Genomic DNA, 22,674 nt, shown 5'->3' with positions numbered 1-22,674 from the left:
ACCCCTGTTCAGGGTACTAGATTTACTGGTATCTTGGATTGTGTGCTATTGCACACAGTTTTCTGTCATTTTACGGTTTCAGCGTTCTCTACTGACGAGTTCAAAATGGGGCCGGTGATCGACGCAACATAATCGACGCAACATAATAGGTATACTTGCTATAGAAATCACGTTGAAACGGCCAAGTCAATTCGAGGGAATATCAATGTTTTTGTCATTTATGTCCTTCCTCTTGCAATAGTTTTCTGCAGAAAGCCTCTAGATCTCAACCAGCGAGTGGAAGCAACCAGTATTTTCAGTGTGAGCATGCGACTTGGGAGCTCTCTTAGCCAACGGACCAGCAACGGTTGCATTCCGCTTAGGAATCGAAGCGAGGCTGTTAGCATACGTCGCCACGGCAAAAGCAGTAGCCTTAGAGTTGAGAAGGAATGCCTCGTGGTTGAGATTAGTGGTGTTGTCTCCGGCAGCATGATAGTTGGCGTCATAAGAGACATTAGCTTGCCCTCCAAACAGCTTGGCCTCTTCCTCGGTCTTGAGACCCTCAGCGCCAGTGAAGACACCACCAGCAGGGATACCGCGAGAAATGAACCCATCGTAATCAGATCGACCGTCGAAGGCAGTTGGGATGTAGGGTAGTTTCTTGGACTTGAAGTAGTTTTCGAACAAAGCTTCAATCTCGGCGGAGCCAGCAGGTCCGGTTTGGTTGAAGGCATCTCCGTCGCCATCGTAGATCATGATGGCGTAGTTGGGTGAGGCGATCATATCGAAATTGAGGTAAAGTTTGATTTTCGCCAGTTCGGCGGCGCTCAGATGCGAGGTATAGTATTCGCTGCCCAAAAGACCAAATTCTTCGCCAGTCCAGAAGCAGAATCGCACAGCGTTCTTGACGGTGAAATGGGTCAGAGCCTTCGCAACGACAAGGTTACTGATGATTCCAGAGCCATCATCGTTAATTCCAGGGCCGGCTTCGACGGAGTCGGTGTGACCTCCGAGGGAGACGACATTCTTGTGATCGCCACCTTTTGTCTCTGCAATGACGTTGAAAGTGGTTCGGTTCTCGACTCTGCTGTCGATTTCGAGAGAGACACTCACAGCTCCGTTAGCTGCGGCACTGAGTAGGGTCTCGCCGTCTGTCTGGGAGATTCCTCCAATGGGAGCATATTCACTGGATACACCACCCAGTGTTCCACTCAGGGACCCAGCTGCATTGTTGTATACAATGACGGCAGATGCCTTGGCCGCACCAGCAAGGAGCGCCTTCTCAGCGAAAGTACACTCTCCACGCTTGACAAAGGCAATCTTACCAGCCACATCACTCGGGTAGTCGGATGCAGCACATCCAACATTTGAAACCAAGACAAGGTCTCCAGTGATATCAACACTGGGACTGTAAGTCATGGAAGTAATAGTGATGGGCTTCCCATCGTATGTCAGAGAGGCCTCTGCACTAGTCCAAGTGTGCACCTGAGGCTGCTTGTAGACATCGTAGTACCCAGTCTTCTTCAGCTCGCGGTAGAGGAAATCAACTGTTTCATTATGCGCCTTGCCTCCGAAGACACGATTGCGCTCTGGATACGCATAGGCGAAATCCTCGAGCTTTTGGGTACCCTTCAGGAGATCATCCAGTCGAATCAAGGAAGAGAGTTTATCCTTCTTTGTCAGATGATAGAGTGATCACAGTTGGGATGCGTACATACCGGTGTGACTTTAGGCTTCGAGTTGCCAGCCAAAGCTACAGAAAGGTGATAAACCAGGAAGAGCCACTTCATCTTGAATAGTCCGAGAAACGATAATCATTCAGAGCCGGCAGCATGGGTGATTTTATACCTGCCCATGCGGCAGATGAAGTCTACCTGAATCATCACGCGATGATAAGGTGCGATTATGTTTGATAAGACGAGGGGGAGCCAAGGAGCTTGTTGCGCTTGTGCAGACGAGAGAAGCATTATCATAGGGCCGGCGTGTGGCCGGAGTGTGGCCGGAGAGGTGAGTGCAGGCGGGACCCCGACGGATCTTGGCAATGTAAGGGCTGAGGTTACAGTGCCAAGGGTGGCTTTGAATGTAGGCGTGTGAAGAGCATTGCAGGTGGCGAGGCTGGTGATAGGTAACAATAGTGCGGGGGCGCGCCGTCCCTAGGTTAAATTAGGTTAATTTATGAAACAATCAACTTGTCTAGACTTATGTTGGGCTCCTTGTTGCCATGTAGTTGGTGATTCCAAAATGCCACTTGATTCAATATCAAACTCCAATAATGCACCTATACTGGCGAAAGACCCAAAGAGCCGATGGCTCAGCTCACACAATTAAACTCCAAACACGATGCCAACAATGCTCAAACCACGCTCGCTCGCGCAGAAAATCTCAACACAACAAAAAAAAACAAATAATATAGCTTAATTTTTGATCGCTTTCCTCCGGAGAACTCCCAGATGCTCCAGTCGATCCCACGCTTTGTTCATATCCGAAGACTCGTCACCAAGTGAGGGCCGGAGATTCAACCCATCAAGGGTGTGAAGAGACCCGCTGGTTCCAGCGTATAGCATGAGCTCGAGAACTCTGCGACGCAGCCTAGTAGCTTGGTCAAGGTGCCTTAAGTACTTCAGGTCCGCTTGGGGGTCAGCAAGTGGGACCATGAAGGGGTCATTGATTTCAATGTCTCTGTCGGGTTGGCTCTCGTCGCCTAGGGTGGCACGATGAGAGATCTGATCATCGGTATTAAGTTCTGCCAAAGCATCGGACAGATCACGATGGCCCCGGAGTCGAACAACTGCTTGTTCTTGGGACTTCAACTTTTTGCGATCCACATTGCCACTTCCAGTAATCGCTGGGGGTAAAAGCCAACTGTCAGGGGATTGCCGCGAACGTCGAGTTTGCGCAAAGAGCATGCGGTGCCTCTGCCGGTCCGTCCAAGTCGACTGAGAATTTGGCAGACCCTTCTCATCCGCGAGAGACGGTTTCCAACGATCATCAGTCTGGCGAGACAGTTCATTCCCACCAAGGGTTCAACGTCATCAATAGAGTTGAAATTCAGATTCAATACCTTGAGATTGGGGAAGCTCAAGGCAAAGTCACCAGGTAGACTCTTCAGTGTGCAAGCAGCGATATCAAGGAGCTGAAGACGAAGTAGTGGGGAAGACGGGCAAAGGCTGTGTGGTGAAAGTCGGTTGGATGACAGGAACACTTTGCGGACGTCTTTTACAAGTCCCAAGTCAACCTCTAACCCAAAGTTGATATCCTTGTCTTGAGATGGTGTCTGCTCTCGAAGAGAGAGAATCTCAAGATTGTGACATTGCTCCAAACCGGTGATGGATGGAAGGTGATTTTGGTCAAGGTAGAGAAGACTGACAGAGGCGAAGGGCTGCGCGTCAAAGACATCCAGGCGGTTATCAGAGAGCTTCAAGGCTCGCAGACTAATCAGCGAAGCAGTAGAGTCAAGGCGGGTGATCTGGTTGGCACTCAGATCGAGGGTGGCGAGCGAAGGAAGCCATTCAATATTGCGAACAGATGTCAAGCAATTGTGACTCAAATCAAGGTCACGAAGACGAGTCAGCTCGGACCCTTCAAAGTCTACTGTCGGCAGAGAATTGTTGCTCAATTTCAAGCTGAGCAATCCATTCAGATCCAGGATGCCGTCAAGATTGCGGATCTGATTGTCGTTCGCTTTCAGCTCTCTGAGGTGTATCAGACAGGAGAACCCGTCCATTGTCTCAATGTCGTTCCCTGAAACGTCCAGGTATTGCAGATTTGGTAAATGACTCCAAGGAGTCAAATTCGAGAGGCAGTTTCGGGAGATCTTGAGTGTTCTCAAGGTCGAGGGAATTCCACTCAATTGACCAATATCATTGTCAGAGACATCCAAGTCTTCAAGTCGAGGACAGAACTCGTCCAGCTTGTGTAATGTAATGAGACCCTTGCCGCGTAAGTCTAGGCGACGCAAATGTTCCCAGTAGGGCTCATATGGTTCCACGTCCGTGATGTGCTTGATCAAATCTTCTGTCGCCAAGGCGAAAGCCCCATGCACTTGTCGTAAGGAAGAGGGATTCGTGCGCTGGGCCACATAGCTCATCTCAAGGTTCAAAGGTCGGTCGCCCTGGTTGACAGTAAAGTCTGCAAGTGGGCTGAGATGGAAGCTGTAGCTGGTGTCGGGCCCAGCGCTGTTCACGGGCATCAAGTGATGATCAGATTCATTTTTGGCGGGTGTTTCTTGAACATGCAGCGAGTTATTTCTGCGAACGATACTCTGTTCCTCGAGTGTCTCCTCACTTCTTTCCTCTATTCTTGATATAGGACGTCCAATGAACGGTTGTCCAGCAACCGAGCTTTGACGTCCAGTGGGAGGGACAGAAGATCTGACAGTACCACTTTCGTGACTTGCTTGGCCTGCATCTTCACTTGGAATTCCATGGTAGACATGTTCATCATTTGTACCAGGTGGAGAGCCATCCTGTCCAGACGTGGGAGATTGGCGGGAGCCATGCGATGATGAAAGATTGACGGTGGAGACGCGAGCTTGCTTCCTTTGGGATTGAAGCGGTTTGGGCTCCGGCGGCTCCTGGCTCGGGGCCGAGGCGGAGGCCGGGTCATCCTGTTCGGCGGATCGTTTCCGCTGGGGATATTCGTCTGTGTCCCATGAAGAAGCTCTTGTTCCTGTGTTGGGAACACTTGAGGTGAAGCGAGTCAGCCGCGAATGGATTGAGCTAGTACTGATGGAAGGCACTCCGTCTCTTGTGTGAGGTCGAACGTCAGGCTTCCGTGGAGACGTGCTCATGGCGGAGGATAGACGTGACTTGAATTCCGGGTTAGCCGAGGTATCACCCTTGGATGGAGAATCCTGGCTATGCACCCTCATCATCTCTTGTAGCTCATCCACACTGAGATCAGGAATGTCTCTGAATGGATCTTCGTTCTCCTCGGAGGATTCGGAGACCGGTGCTTCTGGTTCTTCCATGTCATCTTTGACCCATTGATTTCTTTCACGGTCATACTTGAAGCCATTGACCTCGTTAGGTATCAAGTGTGAAACCAGATCAGATGCCAACATCCCTTTGACTCCAGAGCTCTGCGAAGACCCTGTTGGGACGGAGTTGATGCTGAAACCAGACATTTGAGTGTTGATGGTCATCAGATCCTGAGCGATGTTTTCCGCCGTGTCATCGGCCATTCCGCTAGTCTTGCGCTTCCTTGGTCCTTGGATCCGGATGTTTTGTGAATTGTAGTCATCAAGCTCGGAACGATCCTCGGTCTGGTCATGCTGAGCGTGCAGCGACATCTCTCGGTCATTAGGGTCATCTTGCTCCTGGTATTTTTTCAGATGATTCAGGATCTGTGGGTTCAACTCTTTGACTTCCCTCAGCTTGCGGAGATCTGTTCCATCTCGGCTCGGGGGTCGAGAGAATGCTTCTCGGGTAGATTCATCATCATAACTGAGATCATCACCTTCGCTTTCCACGTCAGACTCATGCACACTGGTCAACCCTGTGGCGCCTCTTCCTTTTGATCTGATCAGATCCATTATTTTGGTGGCCTCGTTCAAATAGTCCTGAGTAGTGATAGATCCTTTCCGGGAGGTATCACTGGTGCCAGTAATTTTCACAAGGGGGACAATGCCTTCGCCATCGAACGAGAATGAATCAGAGTAGTCGTTATCATGGAAGTTCGGCTCCGAGAAGTCTCTATAAGATGAGATGCGACTTTGCTCGGCTGCTCGTATCTGACTTGGCGTGGGCGTCCGCGGCCGCTGCATCGAGTGGGATATGCTCGGTGGGGCGAGATACTCGGTGTTTTCAAGCTGCATGCCATGTTGCATCAAGCTTCTTTGCAACAATGACATGCTTTCACCGTATTTTGGAGGTGAATCACCGTTGGTATTATGGCTAGGCTCCGCGCTATTCTTCCTCATGATGGTTCGGCGCCGCTTGGGAGTAGGGTCCAGACCCGGAGCTCGTGGAACTCGCTTGACATCAGGAGCCACGTTTTCCTTGTTGCTTGGGCGAGACCCAGGTCGCACATCATCGAAGAAATCTTGGCGCATCCATGCAGACGGCTTCCGAGTGAACCCTGAGCTAGCCGATCTGCTATAATGGTATACACCCTGCTGGGAGGGCCCGCGAAGATACTGTTGGCGCGTCGATGACCGTTTACGCGAGGTTGGTCGCGATCCGAATCCTGCGGCCTCATCATAAACAAGCTTGTGTTCGTAAGGGCTGTTGTCGGAGAAATCGAACTTGTCCAACTCTCCACCACCGAATTGGCTTATCCGGTGGCCATTGTCGCGAGATCCGACGCGTTCGTTTCGTCTGGGTGAAATCTCGCGCAGTGGTTCGTGTCGCGCACTCAAAAAGCTGCGACTCTCGCCTTTCCTCCGCGCTTCTTCGGAGGGTGAAGGGGGCCCCTCCTCTTCAGAGCCATCACTGTAATTGTCCTCAAATTGACTCATCCGTCGTAAAAGTCTGTTGTTGGTAAATGTGTCATGGTCCCCAAACAACTTCAATGGGCTGCCAGAAGACGGCATTTTCGAATCATTTCCTTCCGTGCCGGCCGTTGATGGACGGACGTGAGAAGAGGAAGGGCGTGGCAGGCCAGGGGAGCCAGCTCTGTTGGGTGGGTTGAACAAGGGAGAGCTGCGGATTTTTGAGTTGGCGAGAGTTGTGGGGGAAAGGCGATGCGAAGGAAAGGGCGAAGGGGAGAACCTGCGAGGGAAGGAGCGATTTCCCCGGCGGCTGTTGAAGTCCACCGTGCCCATCGACAGATCTTGGGGTAAAGAGTGGCTGGTCACGTCGAGCAGGCTGTCATCACGAGATTCATTGAGATGAGGCTCGCTATGGTTCTCGAAAAGCAAACTGTCACTGGCCGGCGAATCGGCCCGGCTGTCGTTTTGAATTGACAGTCCTTCCAGCTTATTGGTGACCTGCTTCAGCGCGGATTTGATCACTTCGGAGGTTGCATTGCCATCGACGGTGTTGTTTCGCGTGAAGGTAATAGGCGTGATCCCCTCGTTGCGCAAGTCCTCCAACCCACTCGCAGTCCGTTGCTGGGTATCGTCCGGCTGCGAGAATCCTTCTGGATCCCACTCTCCTTCCCGGGGACCGTTGTTTCCCCAAGGCGCGTGATTTACCGTACCTTGCGGGGTCTCCTCGTATGTTATGCCGTCAATTATCTCATTGGCGCGTTGTGTATCGTCCTCGCGGGTGCTCTGGCCCTCTCTGTCCTGTCGCGAAGATGTATCGGTGAAATCCCATAGTTGATCGTCTTGTTTGGTGAATGGCGTGGATTCGTCTTGCGCCGCGCCGGGCGTGGGCGGTTTGAACACGCTTTCCAGGCCCATGGGCGCGAATAAATCCTTGTGCTCACCAGGAGCGATTTCCCCGCGCACTAGTCGCCGTCGCCATTCTGGCGTACCTTCTTTCGTATCCTTGCTCTTCTTTGTATTTATTTGCACCGTACCCTGTAATTCCGACTGATTTGACGTGTTGGAGACATTTGACACCGATCGTAGCGGGGAGCGCGTATCCATTGCGGACTGTTTACGTCCCGCGCCGGGACTCGGCCTGGGGCTAGCCTTTGAGCTCGTCTTTGGCGTATGCGAGTGTGAATGGGAAGGTAAGGGCGATCGAGGTTTGCGAGTCTTGGGCGTCCGTGGGGTCTTTGGAGTGGGAGGTGTTTTTCGGTGAAAGTGGCATGGGCGGGTAACCTTCTTGTCCTTTGACTTGTCCCCGGGTGATTGTTCGGAGCGCCGAGCAGGCACTGGAATGCGACTAGGTGTCCCCTGCTGACTGCATGGAGCTTTGGGAGACGACATAGGTTGGGTAGACGGACTGGTGGGTGACGCTGGCATTGACGGCCAGTCATCGGACAGACTGTCCAGCCATGGTTGGTTGCTCATTTTCAACCTTTGTTATGATGGCGTCTCAGAGTCGCGCACGCACACACACATGGAGGCATAGATCGGAACTAAGATGGAGTTTCAAGAAGAGAACTGTGGGTAGAAGCCCAGTGCGGAGATGCGGTGTCGCTCCACCTAAGCTCCCTTGTTTATTATCTTTTTTTTTTTTTGTTTACCTTTTTGCGCACCGCCCATATCGAAACATATCTATATTTTTTGCGATCTATCAATATTTCTTTCGCCCTTGCCCTTGTTTGATTTCAACGTCTGTTAGTCTCTTCATATCCCCGGGTTTTTACTATTGAATCCTTTGGCCTAATGTGACTTGGTCCCACTTAGTCTTACGTTTCTATATTACCATGACATTTTCTTTCAACTTCGGGAGCTGAAATAAATCTAATCAATTGTTAGACTCGAATCCTCGAGGATATGAGTAGTTAGCCGTTCCAAATAAGTGGTGTGCAGCCAGAAGGGAATTGTTGGAAAAATCTTTTCCGTTTCGTCCCACATATATATCTGCAAGGCTCCGGCTGTTGGGTCGGACTTCCGCCTTACAACCCCTTCGTGAACTATGTACCGTCCTTGAACAGATGCATATTTATTCTTCACCATTGGCACCATATTGAATCCATTGATATAATTGATGCGCAAGGGAGTCTTCCGAGGGGGTTTCCCCCTCTCTCAGGGCTGTACGACGTCATAGGTAAAGGTCCGTAGAATCAAGTATGTATTGGTCATGTCTAACTCCTAGGATATTGTCTCCCACAAGAACCTCGAAAGATGGATGTTTGTTACAGTATAGGTAAAACAGAAAATGAATATGGCTTTTAGACAATGAGTCGCTCGAATGAGTACTTGCCAACCGCCTTGCGGCGCAAGTACCCCATCTCACGGCTGCTGCGGTTCTTGACCTCACCGGTGGACTTCTTGGTCTTAGTGTGAGAGACATCGTTGGCAGCAGCCTTGAGTGAGAGTGGCAGCATCTTGCCACCGTGATCGCCCTCAAAGCCATCTTCGCCTTCACCGGGACGGGTGAAGACCATCAAGTCAGCACCGTTGAGCTTCTGGTGACTGACCAGGTGAGAGGGACCCGAGGCTTCGGCATCCATCTTGGCCAATGCATCTTCAGAAGTAGTCTCGGTGGTGTCAACTTGGTCCGCGAACCGAAGGTATTCACACAAGATGCCCTTGAGATAAGTAGCTTCCTCCACTCCAGCGAGTGCGGCGGAGACCTCGGACTTCATATCCGCGATCAATTCCATTTCACGGCTGGCAGCAGCCGTGACAGAGTCAGAATCCTCGAAGTCGCTCACGGCTGGGATAGCAGAGATCCAACCGGAGGGACCGACGGCATCCACAGAGGCAGTAAGAAGATCAACGATAACGTTGAGAGAGATAGTGGGGGTGATTTGGTCGAGTGTGATGGGTGTGGGGGGGATTTTCAGTGAATCGAGAGGTGTAGCCGCCGGTGGCGAGGGAGAGACGTAGGTGGTGAACCATCGAGATGAGTTCTGTGCGGGAGAGGTTGGAGCGAAGAGACTCAACAACGACTGGCATGGGCTGAGAGTGAATCTTCTGCAGAGAGGTGTTCAGGCCGGCGAAGATACTCTTGAGAGTTGCAGTCTCGGCGCCGAGCTGTTTAGAGAGCTCTTGCGTAGGTGTAGCGAGATCGCCATTTGTGATAGCCCGAGCAGTTTCCTCAAGGGTTCCAGAATGAGAACGAGCCTGGTTCAGGAAGGACTTAAGAGCGTAGGCCAACTCGTCGGATGAAATCAATGTGGGTCCATCAAGCACTTGGTTCACTTGCTTAAGGGACGGGTCGGAATCGAGAAGGGCCTGGATGAATGATCCGGTTGGAAACGATTGCAAGATACGGGGCTTGCAGGCTCGGCGCAACGCAATCTCAACGTTGTCAAGAGAGAAGTGACCCAAGCGAATGAGCCAATCACACGTGGTGGGCGGCCACATGGCCACACGGAGTTGTGAAGACGAGTTAGCTGACACTGTATCGTTTGATGCGTTCTCCTCGACCGCGAAGATCTTGGACAGCAGGAAAAGAGTGGCTTCAGGGTTGACATATTGCCCGCGCACTGGTAGGACTGCGGTGGCGTCCGCGGTGTTGAAGTATGTCAGAACGGCATTGTCGAACAGGTCGACATTCTTTGCTTCACAAGCCTTCTCAACAGTGGTGGTGAGCTCGGTCCACTTAGAGACTTGCTCGGGTGAGGTGAGCCGGAGCGAAGCCGTGTTATCAGATCGGTGTTTCTTAGATGCGACGTCCCACTGGGCAGCAGACGAGCCAATACCTCTGCCAATGGCATCAATGAGCAGACTGTCCCTTGTACGCTTCAGCGAAGAGCTAGGCGCGCTGGGGAGAGAACTCAAATCAAAGGCAATCAAAGTATTGCCCTTGGTTGCCACTGCGATTCCGAGTTTGGCGAAGTAGCTGATGAAGTTTGTGGGAGTCTCTGCACTTGATCCGGTGCTTGAGGAAAGGTCGCCAGCGGGAATGCTGCGCTGCACGGAGTGGTACTGAGTATCGTAAACAGCGACCAGTGACTTTTGTGCTCCAATGATGGATTGGGGAGAGATGCGCATGACCGATGTGAATTTTTCGTCTTCCAAGACGAACTGCGATGTGACAGAGGGAGAGTATTGAGAGAGATCGACATTCAGGAATCCCTTCTCAAACGAGAGGTTCAATCCTGCAGAGCCCGAGTGGAAGTTCCATTGCATGGCGTTACCGTTGGCGGTTTCCAGGCCGTGTACGTCCGGAATGTGGAAGGTCTGAAGATGGCGCAGACGCTGGCTTTCGTCCGAGCGGGACTCTGACTTTGGACCAGCGGGGACAGAGAACATTTGAACAATGATATCCTTCAAAGAGACACGACCGGCGCTCTTTGGCTGCGACACAATGAGCAGAATGGACGGCTCATTTACACCAGCGGCTGTAATATCGCCCAATGCCAAAGAGGCGAGATCCTGTCGTCTTTTGAACAAAGCCTTCTTGGCATCCTCGAATTCGACCAGGAAGCTGGACTGAACATTATGTGTGGCGCATACTTTGGCGATCTCGCTGTGCTGAATGCTCCATCGTTGGGTCTTCAAGTCCGATGACAGTCTGCGCACACGACCATCTTCGTGGACGGCCAAAATATCGAATGGATCTGCCTCTCCCTCACCATCGGTGCTCGAGGGGACAATTCCGACAAAAGTGGTAGGGCTATCCGAGTCGGTCACGGTAGTGGCGGACGAAGAAATAACTGGGGCACTTGAGCCGGTGCTACCAATTTCCTCAACGAAGCATTTGATCTGGTGCTCGGGCTTGGTAACGGCTGTGTATGTTTGCCTTCGGACTACTGACTTCTTTGAAACTTTTCTGCGGATGGAACATGGGCGGCATGAGAAAGTAGATTGCGGCGGGACAGCGTAAGAGGTGACGAGCTTTGGTGTTTGAACCTAAAGACATTACAGTTAGTTCTGAACGAGAGAATAACAGGAGAAAAGGAGGTGATACGTTGTAGATATTCACAGCCTCTCCATCCACGGCGACTGCGACTTCGTAGCGCTTGCGTTTTTTCGCATCGGCAAGACTGAAGACATCACCGATACGTGTTTGGCCAGTGGCAGCATGAAGGGGGCGAGGCAATTGCGCCAGGACAGACGGTGACTGCAAATCCATGGCGAATCCGAGTAGCAAAGTTCGCAAATCACTGGGATTCCTGACCTTTCACTGCGTGTGATCTTTCTGATCCAAGACCATCCAATTTGGAAATCTGAAAAATTTTCGGGATTACATCGGCCCGGAGAGCTATTGCCTAGTCCACATCAGGCTAGCGCTTATGAGCTCGGGGACCACCCTGACATAAGCACATGTGCAATTAACGCGCCGGCGCGTTCGGACGTGTTTGAATCTATAGAGGGATTGGTGTTTCGATTTCACCTCAGTTCGAGCAAGCCAATTACTTCACAACGACCAAAATCAGACTGTCACTTCAATGCTGCAACCAGAAGACTGCCCTCATTTCAGTTTCCCCTGAGGGAATCTCGGATCGTTGACCATATGGAAATCGTCTCCGATTTACCAATGGCCATGGGAACTGACGAACAACAGGCTGTTCATCCTTTCTTCCGACAAGGTCAGCACAAACAACCTTTCTTCACACGAACATCGACTCACCCTAGGTAGAATTCGGCCTCCCAGTCAAACCTACACCACTGGAAGAACTCTCGACCGCAGACATCAACACGAATGACCCCCGGCCTGACATCCCTTATAGCGCCACAGACGAGTTGCCGCAGGACCGAAGCAATGCAGATACAAGGATGTATAAGCCCACCGACGAGGGTCCCATGACTGGAGACGAGGACCAGAACGAGGGCCGAAGAAAGAGACGACGAATGAACAAATCCAAAGCATCCGAACCCACTGCGACTGCAACTGCTGGTCTCTCCGCATGGCTTGGTGTGAGCAGTCATGACAACAAACCTTCCACAGGTGATCAATCGAATGAAGCTCCAAGCAATTTGCCAACACCTCAGGTTGGGACTCCGCCGGCGGAACCCCTCCTACCAAATGCCACGCAAACATCTGTATCGACTGAAAACGAACAACCGAAATTTCAGACTGCACGATCTTCTGCTAGACAGAAAACCTTAAAGCTGAACTCGAAGGGCAGTTTGCTCTCCTCGCCCGCCTCAAGCCCACCACCGGACGCGCAAAAGACACGGAAAGGGAGACCCCGAAAGGCACTAAAGAGCGATGGTAAATTGGTAACTTTGAAATATGCCCTCAACACAGAAAAGAATATGGGCAAGTTGATTGATGATATCTTAAATGGGCCTGTCATTCCAAAAAAGCCGGTGGTTGTTCCTGCTGTTCAGCCTCGCAAGACGAAAAGCCAAAAGCTGAAGCCCACACACCCGTTTTTCAATAAGAACTCGGCACCAAATTCGGGCCCTGAAAGCGCAAGCGACGGCCAACAAGCTATAAAAGGGACGGCATCCAGCCCAGCGGGGACCCCGGACAGGAGCCGAGTGGTGCCTGCCTCAGAAAGCTCCTTTACCAGGCCTCCTCGCCGTGTGTCAAAGTTCCCAGAACTGGTTCATCCACTTTGGCCACCTAGAGACTTGGTTCACGTTAGGGACAATTGCTCGACTTCGGCAACTGATGACCGTCTCTGCCACGTCTCACAAGATAGGAAAAAATCTAAGCTTGCTGCGATCTCGATCAGAGACCAAGAAAATGTGCTTCTATGCGATACGGCCGAAGCAAGAAGGATTGCACGACTGTCCGAGAGTGAAACACGGGATACCCTACCAATCCTTCGTCACCCTATGCGACATGTTGCTAGCAGCAAGGTGCTGCAGGCAGCAATGGAACGACAAATGTCATGGTCTTCACCCAATCGCCAATTCCATTGGGGGCCTTCGACACCACCTCTCGCCAAATTGCGATCTGCTCTTCTTTCTTCCGCCTCAGCCATCGATCTTGGAAAATATGAAAACCAACTTTGGACCCAAAAGTACGCCCCCAAATCAGCAGATGATGTGCTTCAGCTGGGACGTGAGCCGCAAATGCTTCGAGACTGGCTATGCCACCTACGAGTCACAGCAGTCGACACAGGTAAATCGTCGAAAGAGAACGCTAAATCCAAATCAAAACGCGACAAGAAACACAAGAAGCGACGGAAAACCGATGAACTAGATGGATTTGTTGTATCAAGCGGGGAAGAGGCATCGGAGATGGACAATGTCTCTGGCTCCGATGATGAGTTGGCAGGAGACACTCCGTCAATCCCAAGGACCGTGGTCAGATCAGGAGACATGTTCTCAGGATCACACGGTGCGGAAAAGCCCCAACTCTCCAACGCCATCCTCATCAGCGGTCCTGCTGGCTGCGGTAAAACCGCGTCCGTTCACGCCATAGCCAAAGAGCTTGATTTCGAGATCTTCGAAATCAACGCTGGAAGTCGTCGAAATGCCCGAGACATGCTGGAACGGGTTGGAGACATGACCCAAAACCATCTGGTTCATCTTCTCAATGAATCGGATGGCCTCCCGAGCAGCAAGGTGGACAGTAAGCCAAAAAAGCTCATGAACTTCTTCAAAGGTCCATCTGCGAAAGCCAAGGAGCCAGCCGGCAACCCTAGCTCACAAACATCTCAACCCGAGACTGGATCGAAACAGCCTCGAGAGCAGAAGCAGTCACTCATTCTTTTGGAAGAAGCGGATATTCTGTTTGAAGAAGATCGCCAGTTCTGGACGGGTGTTTTCACACTTATCAGCCAATCCAAAAGACCAATTATTATCACCTGCAACGATGAGAGCTTGATCCCAACTCAAGAAATGTCACTCCATGCCATCTTGCGATACCAAAAACCCTCTCCAGACTTCTGCATTGATTACTTGCTTCTCGTTGCCGCCAACGAAGGTCACATATTGAAGAGGGAAGCCGTCACAAGACTTTTCCAAGGATCTGGACTCGACATTCGCAAGTCACTCATGGACCTGAATTTCTGGTGTCAAATGGGTGTCGGTAGCGAAAAGTCAGGCTTGGATTGGCTCCTCCCAGCATGGCCACCTGAGTCAAATTTGGACCACAATGGAGATCGTCTGAGGGTTCTGAGCCTCAATACCTATGAACGTTACATGGGCTGGTTCAATCGTGACCTATTCTTGTCCCACAACTCCTTGGAAGGAGAGACCGAAATTATTCGCAACTGCTTCCACTGGTGGGGCCTTGGATTGCAGGAATCCGAGGACATGGCCGGGAAGTCCAAGGATGAAGTCTTGCCTGCTCAAGATGTCAGGTCAAGCTCCTGGTTGAACCAGCTTGACATTCTGGGTCGCGAAGCTGATTACTATGATATGAGAAGCTCGCTCGACATGCTGTGCTCTAATTTCACGACAGAGAGCAGCAGTGTAAGTCATATTGATGCCCCATCGAAGTCACAACTAATATTCGTTCTAGGATCTTATTGATGTATCCGCCCCGCCTTTACCTGAGGGCTATAGATCCAATTACCTGGACAATTACCCAGTTCTCCAGACGCAATTGCGAACCGAATATTCCTCGCTCAGCGAAACAATCAGCACCACTTATCAAGCATTGCTAAATAAGAATTTCCGCCCGACAGCAAGTGTGGACATTGAATCTGCATACGCCAACCGCCCGTTGAGCAAAACAATCATCCGGGCAAATCCCCCACCCGCCATTCCGTCCACTCTCCCTCAATTCCAGCGCATTTTCGAGTCGATCATGCGCGCAAACTACTCTGCACCGACACCCACTGCCCGACACGCCCCATCCTTCGAGAATGGAATCGCGCCCATCACCGAAGACTTAGCCCCGTACATCCGTGCGATCATGGTCTTTGACGGGCGCTTAATGCAATACCGTAATAGCTTGTTCCAGCTGCAGGAGCCCGGCCCAGGCGAAAAGCGATCACGGAACACCCGAGCTAGTCGTGCCGCCCTCGAAGGCGGCGACAAGGCTTCGGTCCGTAAAGATCGCTGGTTCACGGTCGACGCGCCTTATTACAAGATCCAGGCTACTGCAGGACCGACATGGCAGCAAATTTTGTTCGATATGGGATTCTTCCGTATCGGACCTACGGTCCAGGCATCCCTTCAAGGTGATCAGATCTCCGGTCCTGAAATGGACGGGTGATTGCATCCAATGTATTTATGAACATATGATTTAAGAAAAGATTCAACTCGATAGCAATATTTGAATATCATTTAAGGGACTATTCGCATGTAGACCTTTCCGTCTAGGTTATAATGTAAATAGTACTCCGTACTCCGTACTTTGTTCTCGGCCGTTAAATGCGGGTAAAGTGGGCACGTTCTACCAAACCAAAACTGGCAGCTCCACGGATCTTCAAGAAAAGAAAAACATACAGCTATCAACTATACACTGTTGATGTGCTCCGTAGATTTGTAGACAAGATAGAAATTCACATTTCGCCCTGCCAAGACACCCAGGAATGTAACCCGAAGTTCCCAAAGCCACCCCCTTTTCCATCTTATTCGCATTCTGAAACATTGTCTTGGGGGGTGTTTGCGGTCGCTTTTTCCCCACACAACTTTGTCTTCTCTCCCCTGAGAGCCCTGAGACCCTTCCTTTCTTTAACCACACTCATTTAAATCATCATGACTCCGAATACACTCATTACATTATTCCGGAGAGACGGCAATGGCGACGAAAGCGTCTCTGGCCCAAAACCAACCAGTCGAGCACTCACCGTCGGTGTGCCAGCCGCCATTACAGGGTTGTAAGTAATCTCAAATAATCTCCCCCCAACCAAGGCCCCCTTGGCCAAAACCCCAGACCCCCAAAATTGACCCCCCCACCAGTCTTCTTCTTACCGCCATCATCGTCCTGGTAATCCTCTACTTCAAGCGCCAGCGCCGTGATGATCGCGAAGACCTAGAAGAACGCCAGCGCGATTCTGGCTTCTACGGCAATTACGCGACTCAGCGGTTCGGCACTGCAGGCGCTCAACAGGGTCCACGCAAGGCCTATGCTACCGAATCGCGACGCAGCTCGGGGGAATCTTTCTTCGACTACAAACAAGACCATGGACCTTATCACCTTGCACAATTCCAAGGTCCAGAGGTGCCGAAGCCTGCTGCTACACGGGTAGTTTCATAAGAGTTTGGGAGTTCGGTCCTGTGAGTTGAAACCTGAAATGCGGCTGATTGGTTACGTTTCTGACTTGCTGCAGGTTCCTGCGGGTCGGTGTTTACGGTGATTGGCGCTCCTTTTCTTTTCGACTTGATTACTTTCTCATATTCCCCCTTGCCGAGAGTGATGGCTACATTTATGCGATCTCTTGGTTTCTTTTTCTTCATTGCTTATGCCCAATTTCAGCCATGATTGATATCCTTTTTACTTTTCGAATGATACAGACAGAAATTACATATTTCAAGATTCAATACGCCTTGCTTTTTGGCTAACCACACCATCGCAAAATCCGACGATTCCAACTCACTCAGAGTCGCGGGCCTGGAAAATTTTCAAGATGATTTCGAAATGCCGTTGTGATATGCACGTCTATCTTCGCAATGTACTCTACAAAAACATCATTTATCGACAGGTTTCGCCGCATCAAGCTCCGCCAGAATCTCACTCTTGGGCGCCTCATCACTCCACTTCTTGCGCGGCTGCTCAAAAGTCGAAGTAATCCGACCATAGGACATGCCACCAAGTTGACCGACCGGCCGCAATTTCTCCAAATCGATATGGCTATAATCCTCATTCGCAGTGCCCTCCTTCACCCAGAACCGAGTAGCCTTGATAAGCACAGTAGCGGCAATGCTCATACCCGGTTTTTGGTGATCCTCAAACTCCTTGATATCAATGACCTTGCCTTCGATATTGAACACAGACTCTGCGACACGACTCGCTTTCACGGTGCTGGACGGCGCCTCATGGAGACCCGAAACATCCCACTCTGACACGCCGTATGGCGCGTCAATGGAAGTCGAATTGACGGCTTCGATCATGTTCTCTGAGACGGTGTTTATGACACATTCCCCAGTCTCTTTCAAGTTGCGATATGTGTCTTTAACACGGCCTGGCCGAGATGAGAATCCAACGATGAACATTGGGGGATCGTGATCAATGACTTGGAAATAGCTGAATGGTGACAAATTCTTTTCTCCCTTGGAGTTTACTGTGCTGAGGAATCCTACCGGTCGTGGTGCGATCCCCGACACTAGCAACCGGTAGTTGTTGATCATTGGTCGATCCGAGGCATAAGGGTCGATCTCATGGTGCTTTTGTGCGAGATTGGCATCCGGAACTCCTTGGCCATACTCCCAATTGGGATTGGGAGTCTTGGTAACTTCAATTGGTTTTGAGTGGTCAAAGTCTGGGCGCTTTGCTTGAATCTCGTCAAAGTTGCCTGCGTCTTGGACAATCTTGTAGCTTGCTTGAGCGGCTGCGGTGTCGGCCTCCGCGGCTACGGCTGCTGCAGAAGAACCCATGCGGTGCTGTGTGAAAGATCTGAAACCAATGCGAGATGAATATTGGGAAGTAGAGCTCAAAGTTCTGCTTGGGTTAGATGGTAAATTGCTGTGGCGAGGCAGGGACGCATACTGGCTGGACAATAGACGTCCGATTGTTCTTCCGGGCGACATTTCGCTTTATTGGTATAGACTAAGAAATATCAAACAAACTCGGAGAGACCACGAGGCTTGATATACATATGATGTGATACTGCGCTTCGGTTGGCCACTTCGGTGAAAAAAACGAATGTCGGATGAAGCTCCGACAATCGGGATGGGATCCCGACATCTCCACGATAAGATCTCTAGTTAAGATCTCTCGGGAGGGGTCAACAATCACCACGACGAGCCATTGAATCTTCATATTTCATCATGTTTAGCCGAAACTCACGCACTGCTCTCGCATTAAGTCGGATGAACCTCATCTCGGCGACTGTGTCTCGATCTCCAATTGTTCGAACTCAAGCCATGTCTTCCAGTCTGCCTAAGTACACCCTGGTGTCCAGCGTGCAAACAAACGAAGCATATGCACGTAAGTGAATGCACCTATTTACTCTACTTATTCGGTTTACTGATCTCGTACATAGCTTTTGCGCATTATGTATGTTGATCCGACTCTTGGAAATCTGCTCTAACAATCGACCCAGTCACAAGCGATTAAAGCCGCCGGGCAAGTATGGTTGTCCGGCCAGATCCCCGCTGATGCGCAAGGCAATCTTATCAAAGGCTCAATGACGGAGCAGACCAAAGCTATCATCAAGAATACGGAAGCAATTCTCAAAGCTTCGGGTACCGGTCTCGATAGAGTCGTCAAAGTGGTGGTCAGTGGCAATTCGCTTCTAGATCCTCATCCCATACTTAATATCATATAGGTCTATATTAAAGATGCAAGCGTCATGCCTGAGTTTGCATCGGTCTATGATCCTGCGTTTCCGCATCGCCCCGCGCGATCTATGGTTGAGGTGTCAAAGCTGCCCGCCGGTGTGGATATTCAGGTGGATTTCATTGCTGTTATTTGACGAAATCGTTTGAGTTACATACAAGATACCATAGCAAGTTGGATTTGGATTTTAGCTTTTTTAGAATAGCAAAAAATCGACATTGAATAGAATTGTGCAGTAAACGGCCTCAAACTTTGTGTGATCACATTTCCACATTGGTCATGAGATTTACTCGGAAGCACCGAGATATAGGACTTTCGGCTTCTTTGGACCTAAAAACAAGCTTTTTGACCCCGGAATCTATCTAGAACGTCGGGAGCACCATGCGAGCACTGCCGGAGTCGCCTATATCGTCGCCCCGGCGAAATGACAACATGCCGAAACGCGGCAAAACTGCCCGAATCTCTTTTCTTTTGTCAAAACGGGACTTGAGACATTTCAGATATTTTGACTTGATAACCAGCTCGATATAATCTGTTGTCAGTCACCACACCACAGAAATATGGCATCGCGTTGGACTTCAAGGCCGGTTCTGCGGCTTCCTAAAGCGTTGCTACGTACCCACACCCCCGGACGATACATGCAAACCCAGCCGATACTTTCACGCAGGCCATCCACATTCTACCCCAAGCTTTCCTCGCATCCCCAGTATCATCTTCGACTGTTTAGCAGCTCGCCGCGCAACAATGATTCCAAGGTTGTTGTGCGAGTTCCACCCATGGCAGAGTCCATCACAGAGGGAACCTTGAGTCAATTCAGCAAAAGCATCGGTGATTTCATTGAAGTCGACGAGGAACTGGCAACAATCGAGACCGATAAGATCGACGTTTCTGTGAATGCGACACAGTCTGGCATCATACAACAGCTGCTCGTTGCCGAGGGGGATGTTGTGACTGTTGATCAAGTCATTGCAGAAATTCAGCCCGGCCAAAAGCAGCCCGAAAGCGAACCCGAGTCAGAGAATGCGCAGTCCGCATCGAAGCAGAGCAATCTGCAGCACAATTCAACGCAAGCGACTCAAAGCTCTACTCCTCCCCCGGCAGCGGAAACAATGCCTACGGAGTTCTCCAAACCAGAGCGCGAGGCATCGAAAGATACGACTAGTCCAAAGAAAGACGTTGCACCTGCTCAATCGACGGAGGCACCCAATGCCTTCCAGGGTATGATACCTAGTCGAGCAGAAGAAAAGGCAAGTGCGTATCATTCTCTGCCCGATGAAGTATACTAATGATACTCTATAACCACAGGTCAAGATGACTCGAATCCGAAAGCGCACTGCACAACGCCTCAAAGAGTCACAAAATACCGCCGCATTCTTGACAACCTTCAACGAAGTTGACATGACCCGCTTGATGCAGTTCAGAAAGAACAACAAAGAAGAGGCATTGGAAAAACATGGCGTGAAGCTTGGTCTCATGGGATCCATGGCCAGGGCCTCCGTTCTGGCCTTGAAGGAAATTCCCGCGGTCAACGCTTCGATCGAAAACGACGATACCATTGTGTATCGCAACTATGTTGACTTGAGCGTCGCAGCTTCCATCCCGAAGGGACTTGTGACTCCTGTTCTTCGGAACATCGAGTCGATGAGCATCTTGCAGATTGAGAAAGGTATCGCTGAGCTGGTCAAGAAGGTAAAATCTCTCCAAGTGGCTACCGGGGAGAAAGTTGACAAGTTTAGGCTCGAGACGGCAAGTTGACTATGGACGATCTCAACGGAGGAAGCTTTACGATCAGCAACAGCGGTATATGGGGCTCGCTGTTCGGCACACCTATCATCAATCTGCCGCAGACTGCGGTTTTGGGAACATATGGTATTCAAGACCGGCCAGTTGCTGTCAATGGCCAGGTTGAGATTCGCCCAGTAGGTCTTTCTAATTTGGAACTCATTGTGTTCATGAATCTAATGTGCGGTACAGATGATGTACGTTGCGCTGACATATGATCACCGGATCATCGATGGACGTGAGGCTGTGAAATTTTTGGTTCTCATCAAGAAGTACTTGGAAAATCCGGAGACCATGTTACTAGGTGTTTAGGCTCCGGAGACCGCTATTTGGCAATTTTTACCATCAATCTCCGTGAACACAAGAAGTGGTGGGGAGCAAACCCATTCCGTAAGTTTGCTTGAATTGCCGAGCTGCTGTCGCCCATGTGGGTGCAGAAGCGTTGGGGGAAACAAACAATGAAGAAAAATCGTCTGCTTTGCCCAAACCGCCAATTTGCCATCGCCACGTGATCTTTGGAAATGTTCCAATCTTGCAGGAAGACTTTTGGATTCTGATTCGTCGGCCTGACTTCTATGCAGCCCCCGGGGGTCTGACTCGCTGATCTGTGTGATTTGATGTCGGACTAAACCCAACCGGTAATTCCATCTGCAATCCATCTGCAATCCATCTGCAGCAACCTGGTCTTGACCCTATCGATAGTTACCTGCTTTCTATTTGGACGCATCATCGTGTGAGCCCGTCTATGTCTATAAAGACCGCTGAAATTAGCTCTGGTTTCGTTGGAACATACCATTTTGCCATTCCTACAAATCGTCCAAGTTATATGATGACACCTTTTGATTATGCCTCCCACTTTGTTGACATAAGCAACACACTTGACGAATATGACTGGATATCAGGGCTCTCTTATACAATGACTACAGATGATGATCTACTCGGTAGATTATTGCAGCCTTCAATGGCATCCTCGGGTAGCACGGGCTCAACTTTTATGGGCACCGAGGGCAGTGGCGCTAGCCCTGATGAAACGCAAGATTTCTCAGTTCGTGATGATGAAGCTTTCGTTACGAGCTCCCTTGGTCTCGGAACAGTCGTCAATGTGACCGCTTCTGTGGCGTCTTCGGATCTTTGCCAAGATCACTCCTCGCTGGAGACTACTAGCGAGATTAGCATCAAGCAAACAAGAGCATATGATCATATCCAAAAAAGCCCACAGAAGCGAAAGTGAGTTCCTTCCTCGGGAGTCATCAGTTATCCTTGATTGTTTCAGGTCGCTAACCCATGTTTGCTATCGAAGGAAGCCCGAGAAAGTCTTTCAATGCCATTGGCAAGATTGCAAACACTCCGAGCCCTTCTCTGGGAAACCAGCTTTGATGAGGCACATCGATACGCAACACGTCGACCCACGCGCTTTTAATTGCCCTTTGTGTATGAAGTCGTTCAACCGACACGACAACATGACAGAACACTTAGGAAGGGTTCATAAGGTGCTAGGTTGATTCAACTACCGACTCGGCGACAAGGGTGACGGCTGAAAAGGGCCAGGGCCAAAGCAAGATTGAACGGAGAGAGAAGGTAGACATAGAATAAGAGAAATAGGAGACCGGCACACATCCATACGTGGGCGTGAGCTCGGGGAGTGGAGCTCACGATGTCTGACAGAGCTATGTGGTGGGATCACCGGTTCGAGGCTTTGGTTCCCAGTTGAAAGAATTTAGATGATGATATAGGACATGATAGTTACTGTTTGAAGACCCTCCAACCTTGGAAGAGCGCAAAACTTAGGTAATCATTCATGGCCCCGGCCACGGGGTGCTGCTATGGGGTTGTGAGCTGTGGGTGTTATAGTTACAGTGGTGTCGAAGCATGTCGGGATTTGGACCCGACATTTCGGTCGGTTACTTCGCGGGTATATGGTGAAAGTGACTTTCACCGAAACCCCGCCACTTTGCATAGAAAGAGAAATAGACAATATTTCAAGTCGAATAGGTGTTGGAATTGAGTTACATTTGTGGTCCTCTCTTCGGTACTCCTGAGTCCTGATTTTTCGTATACTCTGGGGGCCTTGTTTTCCAAGGTTCCGAATCGTTTCAAGATTCATGCTAGT

At 50.4% G+C, this 22,674-nt stretch overlaps 8 protein-coding genes across 8 annotated transcripts; 4 read left to right on the top strand and 4 right to left on the bottom strand.

The window, feature by feature from the left end:
* Positions 1 to 258: 258 nt before the first annotated feature.
* N7506_002139 (M28 family metallopeptidase) lies at positions 259 to 1,769 on the bottom strand (the record flags this gene model as incomplete). Its single annotated transcript, XM_056951435.1, has 2 exons — positions 259 to 1,650; positions 1,698 to 1,769. The coding sequence occupies 2 exons, from the start codon at positions 1,767 to 1,769 to the stop codon at positions 259 to 261; spliced, it is 1,464 nt and encodes a 487-aa protein (XP_056817350.1).
* A 624-nt stretch (positions 1,770 to 2,393) lies between these two features.
* Positions 2,394 to 7,882, bottom strand: N7506_002138 (uncharacterized protein; the record flags this gene model as incomplete). Its single annotated transcript, XM_056951434.1, has 2 exons — positions 2,394 to 2,972; positions 3,041 to 7,882. The coding sequence occupies 2 exons, from the start codon at positions 7,880 to 7,882 to the stop codon at positions 2,394 to 2,396; spliced, it is 5,421 nt and encodes a 1,806-aa protein (XP_056817349.1).
* An 827-nt stretch (positions 7,883 to 8,709) lies between these two features.
* Positions 8,710 to 11,564, bottom strand: N7506_002137 (uncharacterized protein; the record flags this gene model as incomplete). The annotated part of the gene is made up of 3 exons (XM_056951433.1): positions 8,710 to 9,393; positions 9,428 to 11,341; positions 11,400 to 11,564. 3 exons carry the CDS (start codon positions 11,562 to 11,564, stop codon positions 8,710 to 8,712), a joined length of 2,763 nt encoding a protein of 920 aa, XP_056817348.1.
* A 381-nt stretch (positions 11,565 to 11,945) lies between these two features.
* On the top strand, positions 11,946 to 15,554 carry N7506_002136 (uncharacterized protein; the record flags this gene model as incomplete). Its single annotated transcript, XM_056951432.1, has 3 exons — positions 11,946 to 12,021; positions 12,072 to 14,806; positions 14,856 to 15,554. 3 exons carry the CDS (start codon positions 11,946 to 11,948, stop codon positions 15,552 to 15,554), a joined length of 3,510 nt encoding a protein of 1,169 aa, XP_056817347.1.
* A 485-nt stretch (positions 15,555 to 16,039) lies between these two features.
* Positions 16,040 to 16,541, top strand: N7506_002135 (uncharacterized protein; the record flags this gene model as incomplete). The annotated part of the gene is made up of 2 exons (XM_056951431.1): positions 16,040 to 16,161; positions 16,244 to 16,541. 2 exons carry the CDS (start codon positions 16,040 to 16,042, stop codon positions 16,539 to 16,541), a joined length of 420 nt encoding a protein of 139 aa, XP_056817346.1.
* Positions 16,542 to 16,972: 431 nt separating this feature from the next.
* Positions 16,973 to 18,031, bottom strand: N7506_002134 (flavin reductase family protein; the record flags this gene model as incomplete). Its single annotated transcript, XM_056951430.1, has 2 exons — positions 16,973 to 17,942; positions 17,991 to 18,031. 2 exons carry the CDS (start codon positions 18,029 to 18,031, stop codon positions 16,973 to 16,975), a joined length of 1,011 nt encoding a protein of 336 aa, XP_056817345.1.
* A 240-nt stretch (positions 18,032 to 18,271) lies between these two features.
* Positions 18,272 to 18,918, top strand: N7506_002133 (RidA family protein; the record flags this gene model as incomplete). The annotated part of the gene is made up of 4 exons (XM_056951429.1): positions 18,272 to 18,431; positions 18,487 to 18,500; positions 18,547 to 18,720; positions 18,772 to 18,918. The coding sequence occupies 4 exons, from the start codon at positions 18,272 to 18,274 to the stop codon at positions 18,916 to 18,918; spliced, it is 495 nt and encodes a 164-aa protein (XP_056817344.1).
* Positions 18,919 to 19,342: 424 nt separating this feature from the next.
* Positions 19,343 to 20,876, top strand: N7506_002132 (uncharacterized protein; the record flags this gene model as incomplete). Its single annotated transcript, XM_056951428.1, has 4 exons — positions 19,343 to 20,029; positions 20,088 to 20,471; positions 20,519 to 20,701; positions 20,757 to 20,876. 4 exons carry the CDS (start codon positions 19,343 to 19,345, stop codon positions 20,874 to 20,876), a joined length of 1,374 nt encoding a protein of 457 aa, XP_056817343.1.
* Between the last annotated feature and the right edge of the window lie 1,798 nt (positions 20,877 to 22,674).

Source organism: Penicillium brevicompactum, assembly GCF_028827555.1.
Source record: "Penicillium brevicompactum strain IBT 35665 chromosome Unknown utg000001l_segment0_segment0, whole genome shotgun sequence".
In the NCBI taxonomy this organism is placed as follows: domain Eukaryota; kingdom Fungi; phylum Ascomycota; class Eurotiomycetes; order Eurotiales; family Aspergillaceae; genus Penicillium; species Penicillium brevicompactum.
Note: the sequence above shows the minus strand (reverse complement) of the source record. Positions and strands in the feature narration are given on the sequence as shown.